Source organism: Leucoraja erinacea, chromosome 14 (assembly GCF_028641065.1).
Source record: "Leucoraja erinacea ecotype New England chromosome 14, Leri_hhj_1, whole genome shotgun sequence".
Lineage (NCBI taxonomy): Eukaryota > Metazoa > Chordata > Chondrichthyes > Rajiformes > Rajidae > Leucoraja > Leucoraja erinaceus.
In genome coordinates, this window is record NC_073390.1 from 42,026,576 (window position 1) to 42,040,301 (window position 13,726).

At 43.8% G+C, this 13,726-nt stretch overlaps 1 protein-coding gene and 1 long non-coding RNA gene across 5 annotated transcripts in view; one reads left to right on the forward strand and one right to left on the reverse strand.

The window, feature by feature from the left end:
- LOC129703637 (mitofusin-1-like) overlaps nucleotides 1–13,726 on the reverse strand; it is a 46,069-nt gene that overhangs the window by 1,320 nt on the left and 31,023 nt on the right. For all 4 annotated transcript variants that reach the window (XM_055646246.1, XM_055646248.1, XM_055646249.1 and 1 more), the window contains exons 14-17: nucleotides 12,238–12,467; nucleotides 4,873–5,028; nucleotides 3,576–3,772; nucleotides 1,148–1,282 (exon numbers count right to left, since the gene is read on the reverse strand). In XM_055646246.1, coding sequence (XP_055502221.1) covers nucleotides 1,148–1,282; nucleotides 3,576–3,772; nucleotides 4,873–5,028; nucleotides 12,238–12,467 — 718 coding nt within the window. The remainder of the gene's footprint in view (nucleotides 1–1,147; nucleotides 1,283–3,575; nucleotides 3,773–4,872; nucleotides 5,029–12,237; nucleotides 12,468–13,726) is intronic.
- On the forward strand, nucleotides 5,662–8,285 carry LOC129703638 (uncharacterized). Its single transcript, XR_008724598.1, has 2 exons — nucleotides 5,662–5,892; nucleotides 6,935–8,285. It is a non-coding gene; the product is annotated as an uncharacterized LOC129703638 (long non-coding RNA).

Here is a 13,726-nt window from a genome sequence, read left to right on the forward strand (position 1 = left end):
AGGGGGCACACTTTAAGAATAAGGGGTAGGCCATTTAGAACTGAGATGAGGAAAAACTTTTACACCCAGAGGGTTGTGAATCTGTGGAATTTTCTGCCACAGAAGGCAGTGGAGGCCGATTAACTGGATGCATTCAAAAGAGAGTTAGATAGAGCTCCTAGGGCTAATGGAATCGAGGGCTATGGGGAGGAGGCAGGAACGGGGTACTGATTGTGGATGAGCAGCCATAATCATATTGAATGACGGTGCTGGCTCGAAGGACCAAATGACCTACTCCTATTGTCTATGTCTCTATCTATTTGTATCTATGTAAGTCAGGGGACTAAAGGAAATGAAGAGTGATAACTGGGGGTTTACGCACATTATAAAAGAGTGGGTGGTCTTTTAACGCATCTTGGTGATGTAATATTGCAGATGCTGGAATCTTAAGTGAAAAGAACAGAGGACAGGAGGAACCCGGCAGCTCAGGCATAGTTAGTCGGAGTTGGGAAACCGACAGGCAGTGTTTTGGGTCAGGACCCTTCAGACGAGTGGAGATTGGATGGGGGAGGGGAAGGGGCAAGAGCTACAGAGGATAGGTGGAGGAGGAAATAGTAACAAAGATGTGCTCAAGGTTCTAGTATCTGCAGTTCCTTGTCAGCATTCGTTTTCAATGTTTGTGTCATATACTTGTACTTTGCTACATATTCACTATTCTTAAATTCCTTGGGGAAGGGGAAGGCCAGATTTGTTCATGAATATATAAGAAACACAAAAGGCCTGCTATACTGTGGTCCAAAAGCACCGATTCTGTGCCCGTTTCAATGATATCTATAGTGGGACAACGCGGGGAGAACAATAGTTGACCATTAGTTGAGAGAGAGAAGGTGATGATTGTTGTCGCCAACGGCAAGGTTTAAACCCAACACGACTTTCAAAAGGAAAGGAATCAGTTTGATCCCAATTACAATAGACAATAGGTGCAGGAGTAGGCCATTCAGCCCTTCGAGCCAGCACCACCATTCAATGTAATCATTACACAGGATGGGAATTAATTTAGGGTTGGACAAGAATATCCATGGATTAACTTTTGGGCTCTGAAATGTTTAAAAACATTCCTTACCCCGAATTAAAGTAGGTTTTATGAAAATATAAAAAGAATCACTACCTCAGAAGCTTTGATCGGTTTTGTGTGGATTCAAGGAGTTCAATTTTTTTGTTGAGTTTGGAGATTTGTTCTTCTAAGTTTTTCTCGGTGATGTCCACCTGCTGGCAGAGTCGAGCAAATGTGCTGCTCATTTCCCTGGAGAAACGACAGTGAACGGAGCAGGCATAAGAAATTAAACAAATACTGTACGGATTGAATATGGGTTTTTTAATATTTTTGTCCAATTTTTTAAAATCTTGTAAACCAAGGTTAATTTTTTGCCAGCGAAGCTTGCATTTATTGGAGCAGATCTGTCACAGCAGGGATTATTAGTCACCTTTTTCGCCACACAGCACAGTGGTAGAGTTGCTGCCTACAGCGCCAGAAACCTGGGTTGGATCCAGGCTAAGTGTGCTTGTCTTTACGGAGTTTGTACGTTCTCCGTGACCACGTGGGTTTTTTTTGAGAACATCAGTTTCCACCCACGCTCCAAAGACATACAGGTTTGTAGGTTAATTGGCTTGGTATAAATGTAAAAGTTGTCCCTGGTGGAGGATAGTATTAAGGTGCGGGGATCGCAGGTCAGCGCGGACTTGGTCGGCTGAAGTGCCTGTTTCCGCGCCGTATCTCTAAAGCTACACAACATTTCCTACCAGCGTGGTCCAAGGAGCTGGGGGGGCAACATGGAGCGTGGCCCACTGTAGCACACCTGACTGAATGGCTTTGGCAGCTCATCATCACGTTCCCTGGATACCAAAGCTGGCACTGTTACTGAAGCTTGCTGTATGTTGATGATGCCCAATTAAAAACATTTACAGTCTTAAAGTAAAGAGACAAGCTCCATTTGCCGTTCTCCCAACCGGCAATATGAGTTTGGAGAATGAACATTCATTCAGACACAACTACATCCAGTGCACCTTTGTTTAAGAAAGAACTGCAGATGCTGGAAAAATCAAAGGTCGACAAAAATACTGGAGAAACTCAGCGGGTGAGACAGCATCTATGGAGAGAAGGACTAGGCGACGTTTCGGGTCGAGACCCTTCTTCAAGAATCAGTGTTACAATGTGTTCTTGGAGAAGGGTCTCGACCCGAAACGTCGCCTATTCCTTCTCTCCATAGATGCTGCCTCACCCGTTGAGTTTCTCCAGCATTTTTGTCTACCTTCCAGTGCACCTTTTGTGCTTTATAAGGAATGCTAATGCTTTGACAATTTCTTTTGCCTCCTGGTTACAAAGATTTCTTGTGTCCTGCATTTGAAATGAAGGTGATGCAAATATATCAAACTCAGTTGGTATTGACCAGACCTCCACAAACTCATAGAGGGTCACCCTGTACTGTCACTGTAACACCTCCACAGTCCTGTATTCTAGTTTAGATCACTGCCCTAAGATTTTTATTGCCACACCACTGCCTTCAAATATTTCTCTCTCCAAAGATACTGCATAAAACTGACCCATTTAAACCTACTGCCTTGGTTTCTCATGTGTCAGGGTGTGCTTAGCTGTGCACCTCGGAAGACTAATGCGATGTAAAGCCATGTTGGAGATGCCATAATAAGGCGAGCTATTGTAACAGCCAATTCTTCAAAGGACCAAATGCAAGTTCAAGGTAAGAGGTAAACTCAGAGCTTCAAACTCGCAGGAGAGCATCAGATACAGTATCTAATTAGATAAAGCATCATGCTAAAGTTCAAATTTAAGAAACCAAATGTCTGTGATGGGTCAGGAGCAGGAAATGTATCTTGTCCTTGGGGCGAGGTCAACAGACATGGTTGCACAGGTGGGGGAAGAATGGATCAATGCCAGCCACACAGTCATTTTTAAAAGCAAGAACACAGCGTTTGATCCCACCACTGGCCACATCTTCCCATCTCCTCCCTGTCTGCTTTCTGCAGAGACCGCTCCCTCCGTAACTCAATGCCAGCCACACAGTCTCCATCTCCGCCCTGTCTGCTTTCTGCAGAGACCACTCCCTCCGTAACTCCCTGGTCAATTCGTCCCTTCCCACCCAAACCACCCCCTCGCCGGGCACTTTCCCTTGCAACCGCAGGAAATGCTACACTTGTCGCTTTACTTGTAGTTTGCACCCCAGCGGTATGAACATTGATGTCTCCAATTTCAGGTAGTCCCTACATTCTCCTCCCCTTCCCAGCTCTCCCTCAGCCCACTGGCTCCGCCTCTTCCTTTGTTCTTCCCACTCGCCCCCACCCTCACATCAGTCTGATGAAGGGTCTCGACCCGAAACGTTGCCAATTTCCTTCGCTCCATAGATGCTGCCTCACCCGCCGAGTTTCTCCAGTATTTTTGTCTACCTGCCATTAGACATGCTGCCGTTCACCAACAGCTACGCAATCTTCCAGCAGGAGGGGAAAGCTCCAAGCTACTTCAAAGGGAAGTCATTGTGCTGATGGGTGAGAGTGATTGTACGTGGGGTTTGAGGAGTACTCACTGACTGACTTGATGACTACAATTAGCGCTGGTGAAGCTGACCACCATCTGCAGCTTCTCCGTGGCGTAGTCTACAAACTGCCGCTTGAACGTCCTCTCCTTTGCCTTTGTTGTCCACGTCAGTCGTTCGTACATGTACAATAAGCTGTAGAGACTGAGAGCCACAGCTATGAGCCTCCAGCCCACAGCCCGGAAAATCTAGGCGAGAAATCACAAAGAATGATTTACAAGCGTGATACACGTATGCAAAAATCCTGTATGAATTTAGTACACAAATTGTCTCTTCATCCAGACAGCATAACGGACGGGCAATTTTTATTTTGCATACCCATGCATCATGGTTTTATAACAGCTAAACTTCTGTTTGTTAGATATTTCTAATATTTGTTCAGCAATTATTATATCCTAAAATGACAGCCACTACAGCTTTTTCAGGTGTGTACAGCTACTTGCAGCTGCTTCGAAAGCTTTTCACTGTACCTCAGTACACGTGACAATAAACTAAACTAACTAACTAGCAATGAAGAAAAATGTTTTCTCATGACTTGCCATTAACTTGTAGGGTGGTGGGGAGAGTATGAGAGAGGGGTGTGAAAGTTATCAAGCCAAACCTGTGGCGTTTCATCTTGAGCCTTGCAGGGTACTTTTAGTCATTCGGAGCAGCATGGCGGCGCGGTGGTAGAGTTGCTGCCTTACAGCGCCAGAGACCCGGGTGCTGTCTGTAGGGAGTTGTTCATACATTCTCCCTGTGACTGCCTGGATTTTCTCCGGGTGCTCCGGTTTCCTCCCACAATCCAAAGATGTGCAGGTTTGTAAGTTAATGAGTATCTGTAAATTGTCTCTACTGTGCAGGGCCTGCTAGTCAGCACAGTCTTGGGGCCGAACGGCCTGTTTCTGCTCTATATCTCCAATTCCTAAATCTCCTGCGGGCAAAGTATCTGGGAAAAGTATCATTTGGCTAATACAAATATTTTAAACTCACTGTGGCACTTCTCCTCAAAGTGGCTGTGTTCGAATTTGAAGGCAATCAGTGCATAATACAAGTATAATCCTCAATGAACCTTCAACAGCTTCTAGGACATTATTCATTTTGCAAATCCAGAAATAGCTATTGTATTATTTACTTGAAGGTCAGTAATATAAAGGAGTGGGCAAGTTAAACAAAGCTATAGCGTACCAAGTCACAACTATGGCAGTCAAAGGAAAGATTACTGGTGCAGGTGATATGGTGGGAAGCTGCGTGCCTGGCTGGTTTAAATGCGTGACACCACCTTAACGTAATGTAAAGAGCTACTTGCCACTCCTCCAACGACGACAACGCCTACTGACGTCCGCGACGTGAGAGAGGCCAGCCCCGTCACCAAGGAGATCATCATTTCTTCCTGAGCCACGTTTTCCTGTCCATGTGCTGGAACGCTGGCTGTGGTCGGCGTCACTGGGAACGGCCGAAGGAACTGAGAGACAACAGTGAGACCCGTGAACAAACTCAAATTACATTGTAGTTTCAAGAAAATCAAGCCAATGCTACGTGAAAGGTGCCAAATGTAGTCAGTCAACTTCAAGTGAGTTTTGCCACGTGTACTGAGGTACAGTGAAAAGCTTTTGTTGCGTGCGAACCAACCAGCAGAGAGAATACATGATTACAATAGACAATAGGTGCAGGTGTAGGCCATTCGGCCCTTCGAGCCAGCACCACCATTCAATGTGATCATGGCTGATCATCCACAATCAGTACCCCGTTCCTGCCTTCTCCCCATATCCCCTGACTCCACTATCTTTAAGAGCCCTATCTAGCTCTCTCTTGAAAGTATCCAGAGAACCGGCCTCCACCACTCTCTGAGGCAGAGAATTCCACAGACTAACAACTCTCTGTGAGAAAAAGCGTTTCCTCGTCTCCGTTCTAAATGGCTTACCCCTTATTCTTAAACTGTGGCCCCTGGTTTTGGACTTCCCCAACATCAGGAACATGTTTCCTGCCTCTAGCGTGTCCAAACCCTTAATAATCTTATATGTTTCAACAAGATCCACTCTCATCCTTCTAAACTCCAGAGTATACAAGCCCAGCCGATCCATTCTCTCAGCATATGACAGTCCCGCCCAAAGATCTTAGAGGGACAAGATAGACCACTCCTCGAAAAACGCGTAGTATGACGTGTGTGACCGTCGACGCCATTTTGTTAAGCATTTATTGGGCTTCCCCCACACTGTCATGGCGTCCTGATCTAAATTTCATCTCACTGCTCTGCTATCAAGTATTCTAATCGTAAATCTAAACGACCCGACCTGTCATTCTTTAGGTTCCCCAATAAAAAAGAAAGGTGAGAAAATATTTTTATTATTTTCAGTCGATATTCTGTCGTGAAAATGATATTTTCTGTTCTCCCATCAACAGCCATTGGAAAATGGGTTTGTCGGTACATTATAAAGTTATTAGACTTATGTTTAATAGATCTTTACTTACCATAATAATAAAGACAGTTTTAACACTTCTGTACATTTTAGGTTTTGTTCTTGTAAGGGATTTATTTCCAAAATATGGCCCGCGGACACATTAGGCCCAGTGACCACGGGATTTTTCGAGCTCAGATTCGTGTCCGAGAATGCGGCGGCTGTTACCTATTATATCCCTCGAATTGTCGAGACATCACAAGCAAAGATCACAAGCCCGCCGTGATCACAAGCCCGCCCATTCAAATATTATACAACTCTGCTCTATCATCTTTGGGTGCAATGGTGGGCTGGGGGGTTCGGCGGCGGCGGCCGCAATCAAAGATACGAGAGGAGCTCTGCTCTATAATCTTTGGTCCGAATGGGACGGCTGCGCGTTATAATGTGCTAACGTTCCACTCTCCCTCTTCCTCTTCCCCCCTTCTCCCTCTCCCCTTCTCCCTCTCCCCCTTCTCCCTCCCCCCTTTTCCCCTTCTCCCCCTTCTCCCTCTCTCCCTTCTCCCTCTCCCCTTTCTCCCTCTCTTCTCACGATCTTCTGTCTCCCCTCTCTTTCGATCTCTCTCTCCCCTCTTTTCTCATGATCTCTCTCTCTCCCTCTCTTCTCTCGATCTCCCTCCCTTCCCTCTCTCCCTCCCTTACCTCTTCGTGAGAGTTGGCAGCTCTGCTATGCCTTGGGTCCAAAAGAGGATAGAAAGAAAATACTTAATGGTCTTTGTAAGAAGATTTTAATAAGCTCTTCTACATTTAAGGTAAATTGACATATTAGAGGCAAAATACATCTTCAACATACAGATCTCCACACAACTGAAAACAATTGCATTTAAGTGATATATCATCCATTGTTCAGGCATGTAGTTATGATCATCTTTCTTCTTATTAGTTAATCCTAAATGATATCTCCTGTAATTTCAGATGTCAACAGTGGGTCCAGAATACTCATCGACAAGATCTCCTGCACCGAACTGCAGAGTATTTGTCAAATAACTGCCGTCTTATGTACATTGTGTGAAATTGTGATTTGTTAACTGCACAAAACTAATGCAAATGGCGATACATGCCTGCATTTGGCCCATACCCCTCTAAACCTGTCCTAACCATCAAATAACCTAACAGAACTGTCATGAGGAAAGATTTAAAAGACTAGGCTTGTATTCACTGGAGTTTAGAAGGATGAGGTAGATCTTATCATATTGTTTACAGTGTACTATGTTTACAGATTCTGTTGTGCTGCTGAAAGTAAGAATTTAATTGTTCTATCTGGGACAAGCTAGATGCAGGAAAATTGTTCTACATGACAATAAAACACTCTTGTTAGATGCAAGGGGATCTTATAGAAACATCTAAATGAATAAAAGGACTGAACAAGCTAGATACAGGAAAAATGTTCCCAATGTTGGGCGAGTCCAGAACCAGGGGCCACAGTCTTAGAACAAAGGGGAGGCCATTTAAGACTGAGGTGAGAAAAAACTTTTTCACCCAGAGAGTTGTGAATTTGTGGAATTCCCTGCCACAGAGGGCAGTGGAGGCCAAATCACTGGGTGGATTTAAGAGAGAGTTAGATAGATCTCTAGGGGCTAGTGGAATCAAGGGGTATGGGGAGAAGGCAGGCATGGGTTATCGATTGGGGCTGATCAGCCATGATCACAATGAATGGCGGTGTTGGGTCGAAGTGCCAAATGGCCTCCTCCTGCACCTATTTTCTATATTTCTAAAACACTCATCCAGCAATCCTCGAGCCCACCAGCTCATCCCGTAGTCAATTCATCAGCTTTTCCATAAGAACTTCCATCAGTTCTTGCAAAAGAATGACAATCAGCCAATCTCGATTACCTTCAGCCCATCAAGCAGTCCCTTAATTCGCACAGAAGTCTGAACTATTGAATGCTCACTGCATCTCCTTCCATGTCAGCAAGTTAATATCCAGCTGCATATGAACCATGTGAAAAATGAATAAATAGATGCATGTGGTGCAGTGATTTGTGCAGCACTATAGGCCTGGAGACCAAGAGGAGTTCACCATTGAACGGAGTTTGAACGGGGGGCTTGAGGCCCCCGACCGAGGAAGAACAAAAGGAAGGGACTTGAACTTTATTTCGCCTTCCATCACAGTGAGGAATGTGTAGGAGTCACTGTGGTGAATGTCCGTATTAAAATGTGTTTTTGAGTGCTGTTGCTTTTAATTGTATGACTGACCTGGCCAATGAAATTCCTCGTATATTGCAAAACATACTTGGAAAATAAAATCTGATTATGATTCTGAAAAGCCTTTCCCTTCCATACTCTTTCCTCTCTTTGATCTTTTTGCAGCTGACTGCCTTTCTGTACATGTTGCAAGAGATTGTCGCGGCATCCAGCACCCTCGGAGAATGTAGAATTAAAGGCAGTTTTAAAGACGGTTATTTGCCTCAAAATTGGGTTATTGTATCTCCAGAACCTCCCCAGAGGCTCTGGGAGACACAAGGTTCAAGAGGGAACACAAAAAGCCTAATTAGGAAGAATATTAAGAGTAAGATTTTCAATTAAAATACTGTAATTGATGGAAACTTGCCTTTAAATTGGTTCCTGGATGAAACCCTGATGGTTCTCACATTGTCTCTTTAAATTTACTCTCCTTTTCACACTTGCATTAAAACACACAGCCACCACCATTCACAGTGATACTGCCCGGCAGTCTCATAATTACAGTCTACACAGCTACCTTGACAACCACACAAAATGATGTAAATAAAAATTGTTTTCCTGTTTAAGAAGTTCAATTGAGAATTATTTGAAATTGTGGGGGTTGATACAAAATACTGTTGACCCACAAATGTGTTGATATGAGACATTGGTTTTGTTGAAAAGTGCTATATAAATAAACATTATTATTATTATTATTATTCACATTTAAAAAATCCATGTCGCAAAAAAAGCAAGAAGGTGCCCATGTTATTTGACCAACTTGCCAGATTAATTTAAATATACACAATACACAATACAATTTATTTGTCACTTGAACCTCATAGAGGTTGTTGGAGCCCCCGGCGTGCGCTAGAAAAGTGCCGCAGCCATTTAAGCCACGCCGGGCGATGATGTAAGGCCCCGCTCCAGGTCATCCTCGACCCCCGCTACTCGGGCGGAATAATTTGCCGTTGCGGAAGCCCCGAAAAGCGGTCTCCCAGCAGGGACCCGCAGGCTCCGATATTACTGTCTGCCAGGCCTGCGGTTGGAGCCTCCGAATCTCCGGGGCTCGGGTCACAGCAGCGCATGGGTACATATGTAGGTATGTATGCATTAGTTTTGCTCCTAATTCCCTTTTCAAAATCATTAATATATATGGTAAACAGTTGCAGCCCCAACACCAAGCCTTGTGGCAAAAAAATCCAGAAGATTAGTCAAACATGATTTTCCTTTCATAAATCCATGTTGACTTGGACAGATCCTTTTACTGCTATCCAAATGCCCCATTATTGCATCTTTAATAATTGACTCCAGCATCTTTCACACCACCAAAGTCGGGCTAACTGGTCTGTAATTTTCCGTTTTCTCTCACGCTCCTTTCTTGAAAAGTGGGATAGCATTAGCTATCCTCCAATCCACAGGAGCTGATCGTAAATCTATTGATCGTTGGAAAATGATAATATATATAAATATATATGTATGTGTATATATGCATGTATGTGTATATATGCATGTATATGTGTGTATATATGTATGTATATGTGTATATATATATATATATATATATATATATATATATATATATGTTTATATATGTGTATATATGTATGCATATAAATGTATCAATATGTATGTGCATTTGTGTGTGCTTATGTATGTGTGTGTGTATGTGTGTATATATGTGTGTGTATAAATATATATATATGCATATATTTATTATTACTATATAATTATATATATAATTGCCTTTATGGTTTATGTATATCATCTTACAAGACAAATAAATTAATAGTGATGATTTAAATCAAAGTTGCTTCTGATACATGAGAATAAACTATTATCTCTAACTTGCCTCTCACACACAGACACACATTCATATAAATATATTAAATATATATACGTTAAATTTAATTTTTTGCAGTGTGTGTTAAAGCAATACAATGCAAGGGAAACTACACAAAGGAGGGGTCTGTTCCCGCTACAAGATACTTGAGGATCTTTGCTTTGGATCAAAGATTATAGCGGAGCTCTATAATCTTTGCTTTGAATCACAGCGGGTGGAATACCGGAAGTCGAGTGTCGCTGTAACAAATGGCGGCCGTGACGTTCCGTTGCGTACTACACGTCAGCCCATTGAATTTCGAAGGAGTGGTCTATCTTGTCCCTCTACGATCTTTGGTCCCGCCATCCCGGGAATTAACCTTGTGAACCTACGCTGCACTCTCTCAATAGCAAGAATGTTCTTCCTCAAATTAGGGGACCAAAACTGCACACAATACTCCAGGTGTGGTCTCACTAGGGCCCTGTACAACTGCAGACAGAATCGAGCTATTGGTTGCTGTAGCAGTTAAGATTTTAAAACTGGAGTGATTGTAATATGTGAATGTAGATCTGCTCCTGTGGCTAACACACAAATAGTCGCCCGCGTGGGGTGTAATCTTGGCAGCATATTGCTCTGCAGTTGCTGAACGATGCCTCTATCTGTTCTTTCCACCAAAGTATGATTTTTCTATAAAATGTTGCTCTGTATAAAGTATACTTTGCTATTTACAAAATACTAAATGTAGGTGAATTAGATATATTTAAAACAAAATCTTTAAAATCTCTTCCAGAGGACAGGTTTAAGGTGAGGGACAAAGATGAATAGGAACCTTTGGGACAACTTTATGTTACACCGAGGGTGATGGGCGTGTGGAATGAGCTGCCAGAGGGGGTAGTTGAGGCAGGGAGTATCACAGCGTTTAAACAACATTCGGACAGGTATATGGGTAGAATAGGTTTAGAGGGATCTGGGCCAAACGCAGGCAGGTGAAACTCGTGTAGATGGGGTATATTGGTCGGCGTGGGCATGTGGCCCTGTTTCCATGCTGCATGACTATATACTACAAGGACCTCAAAATTCCAACGAGATGAATTGAAACTGCACTGAAAGTGTTTTGATTTTTCTACTGTCATTTAGATCAGATTACAAAAACGTCATAATGGTAGATGCGTAAACATCTGCCTGAAAGACTTACTGGTACACATACAGCAAGTGCAAATCAAATGGTTTAAACTTGGTGGCCATTTGGAACTGGCCTTCGTATTGAATGGTGAGGATGGAGCGAGTCTGTGTTGGTCACCGTTCAGGGTCTAAACTGACTTTAGCTTGTGGGTACAATGAACTGCAGACGCTGCTTTACAAAAACCAAAGATGCAAAGTGCTCTTGTAGCTCAGCGGGTCAGGCAGCATCTGTGGAGGACATGGATAGGTGACGTTTCACAGAGTGCTGGAGTAACTCAGCGGGTCAGGCAGCATCTCTGGAGAACATGGATATGTGACGTTTCGAGTCGGGACCTTTGTTTAGACTGAGTGTAGTAGGAGGAGAGAGAAAAGCTAGAGGTGAGGTTGGAGCAGGGCAAGTGAGAGGAGGATACAGGAGAGAGAAGATGGTTGGACAAAAGCCAGAGATGGGAAGAAGACAAGGGGTTGCGAGATAAGGAAAAGAAGTGCGAAATACAAAATCCTCACCGCAGGAGTGAACATTATTTATGGGCAATTATACCACTTCTAGTTGCACTCAGAAATGCAGAGGAAAGCTGGTTGCTGTCTACCCATTCTCTCAAGAGCAATTAGTAGTAGTGTACAATCTGAACCAATGTAGAGATGATACACCTCAAATCACGCAGCGTTAATTCCAAAATGAAAAAAAGACTGTTTTTGAATTTTTATAGTTTTAAAGTGGTACAGTTGCTGCCTTACTGCGCCAGAGACCCAGATTCAAACCTAGCTATGGGTACTGTCTGTGTGGAGTTTGTAGGTTCTCTCTGTGACCGCGCAGGTTTTCACCAGGAGCTCCGGTTTCCGTCCCACGCTCCAAAGACATACAGGTTTGTAGGTAAATCGGTAGAATTGTTAAATGGTCCCGCATATGTAAGATAGTGCTTGTGTATGGGGTGATTGCTGGTCGGTATGGAGTCGGGGGGCCGAATGGCCTGTTCCCACACTGTATCTCTGAAGTCTAAATTGATTACACAAAATGTAACTCCCCCATCAGGTGAGTGTGGCAGCTTACCTGGGAAGTGGGGTCAGCCAGTCCCAGCAGGGCTTGGCGGGCATTCTTGGGTCCCAGGAACCGACTGACCAGTGACGTCCAGCCAAGAGAGAATTGGAACTCAATGTTTTCCTGAAAATCTGCACAGATCTTGTCGCAATTCAGATCGTAACTGAGATCAAACTTGTGATAGGGTAGCAGTTCACTGACTTGATTCTGGACATTCACTGGAAGCAGCGTTTTCAGATTTCCTGGAAAATATACAGACTCCGATCAATATTTAATAAATTAACCGCCAACTTAGATCGGTCTCAGTGGCGTAGCGGTAGAGTTGCTGCCTTACAACGAATATAGCGCCCGAGACCTGGGTTCAATCCCGTCTACGGGTGCTGTCTGTACGGAGTTTGTACGTTCTCCTCGTGACCTGCGTGGGTTTTCTCCGACATCTTTGGTTTCATCCCATACTCTAAAGACGTACAGGTTTGTAGGGTTAATTGACTTGGTGAATGTAAAAATTGTCCCTAGTGGGTGTAGGATGGTGTTAATGTGCGGGGATCGCTGGTCGGCGCGGTCCAATGTCCGCAATGGGGTAGAGGTGAATCGGACAGCATCCTAGCTTATGGAAGGACTGTTCAGAAGCCTGATAACAGAGGGGAAGAAGCTGTTCCTGAGTCTGGTGGTGCTCGCTTTCAAACTTCTGTACCTTCTGCCGGACGGGAACGGGGAGAAGGAGTGACCGGGGTGGGACACGTCTTTGATTATGTTCGCTGCTTTTACGGGGCAGTGTTTCTTTGAAAATTTGGTAATTAAACAGATTAAGAAAATTCTAGTCTCCTTTGCTATTTAAAAAATATATATTATGGACATAAATCTGCACCATTTACATCTCAAGTTCCAGGACTTTAAATGACTGGAAACAAGTGAGAATTAATTATTTTACCTGCTTTAGGCAGCAGAGAATTCCGTGTGTAACATTATCTTTACCATGGATGTCCAGTCCCTTCATAGCTTACATGTAATACCCTCGCCATCTCACCAGGACAGCTTCACACCCCAAATAGATTGGGCTTTTATATAATTAGCTCAGGATGTATGAGGGTTTGTGGAGCAGGGGTGGGGGTGGGGACCAGTACTGTTCCCAGGGGTGGGGGTGGGTCTGGTTCCTTAGAGTATCAGTCACGTACTTGAAGAGAGTGGATACTTCATTAGTTCATAAGTGATAAAGGAGCAGAATCAGGCCATTCAGCCCGCCATTCAAACATGGCTGATCTATTTTTCCCTCCCAACCCCATTCTTCTGCCTTCTCCCCATAACCTCTGACACCGGTACTAATCAGGAACCTGTCAATCTCCACCTTAAAAATATCACAGCCGTCTGCGGCAATGAATTCCACACATTCACAACCCTCTGACTAAAGAAATTCCTCCTCATCTCCTTTCTAAAGGTACATCCTTTTATTCGAAGGCTGTGCCCTCTGGTCCTAGACTCTTCCACTATTGGAAACATCCTC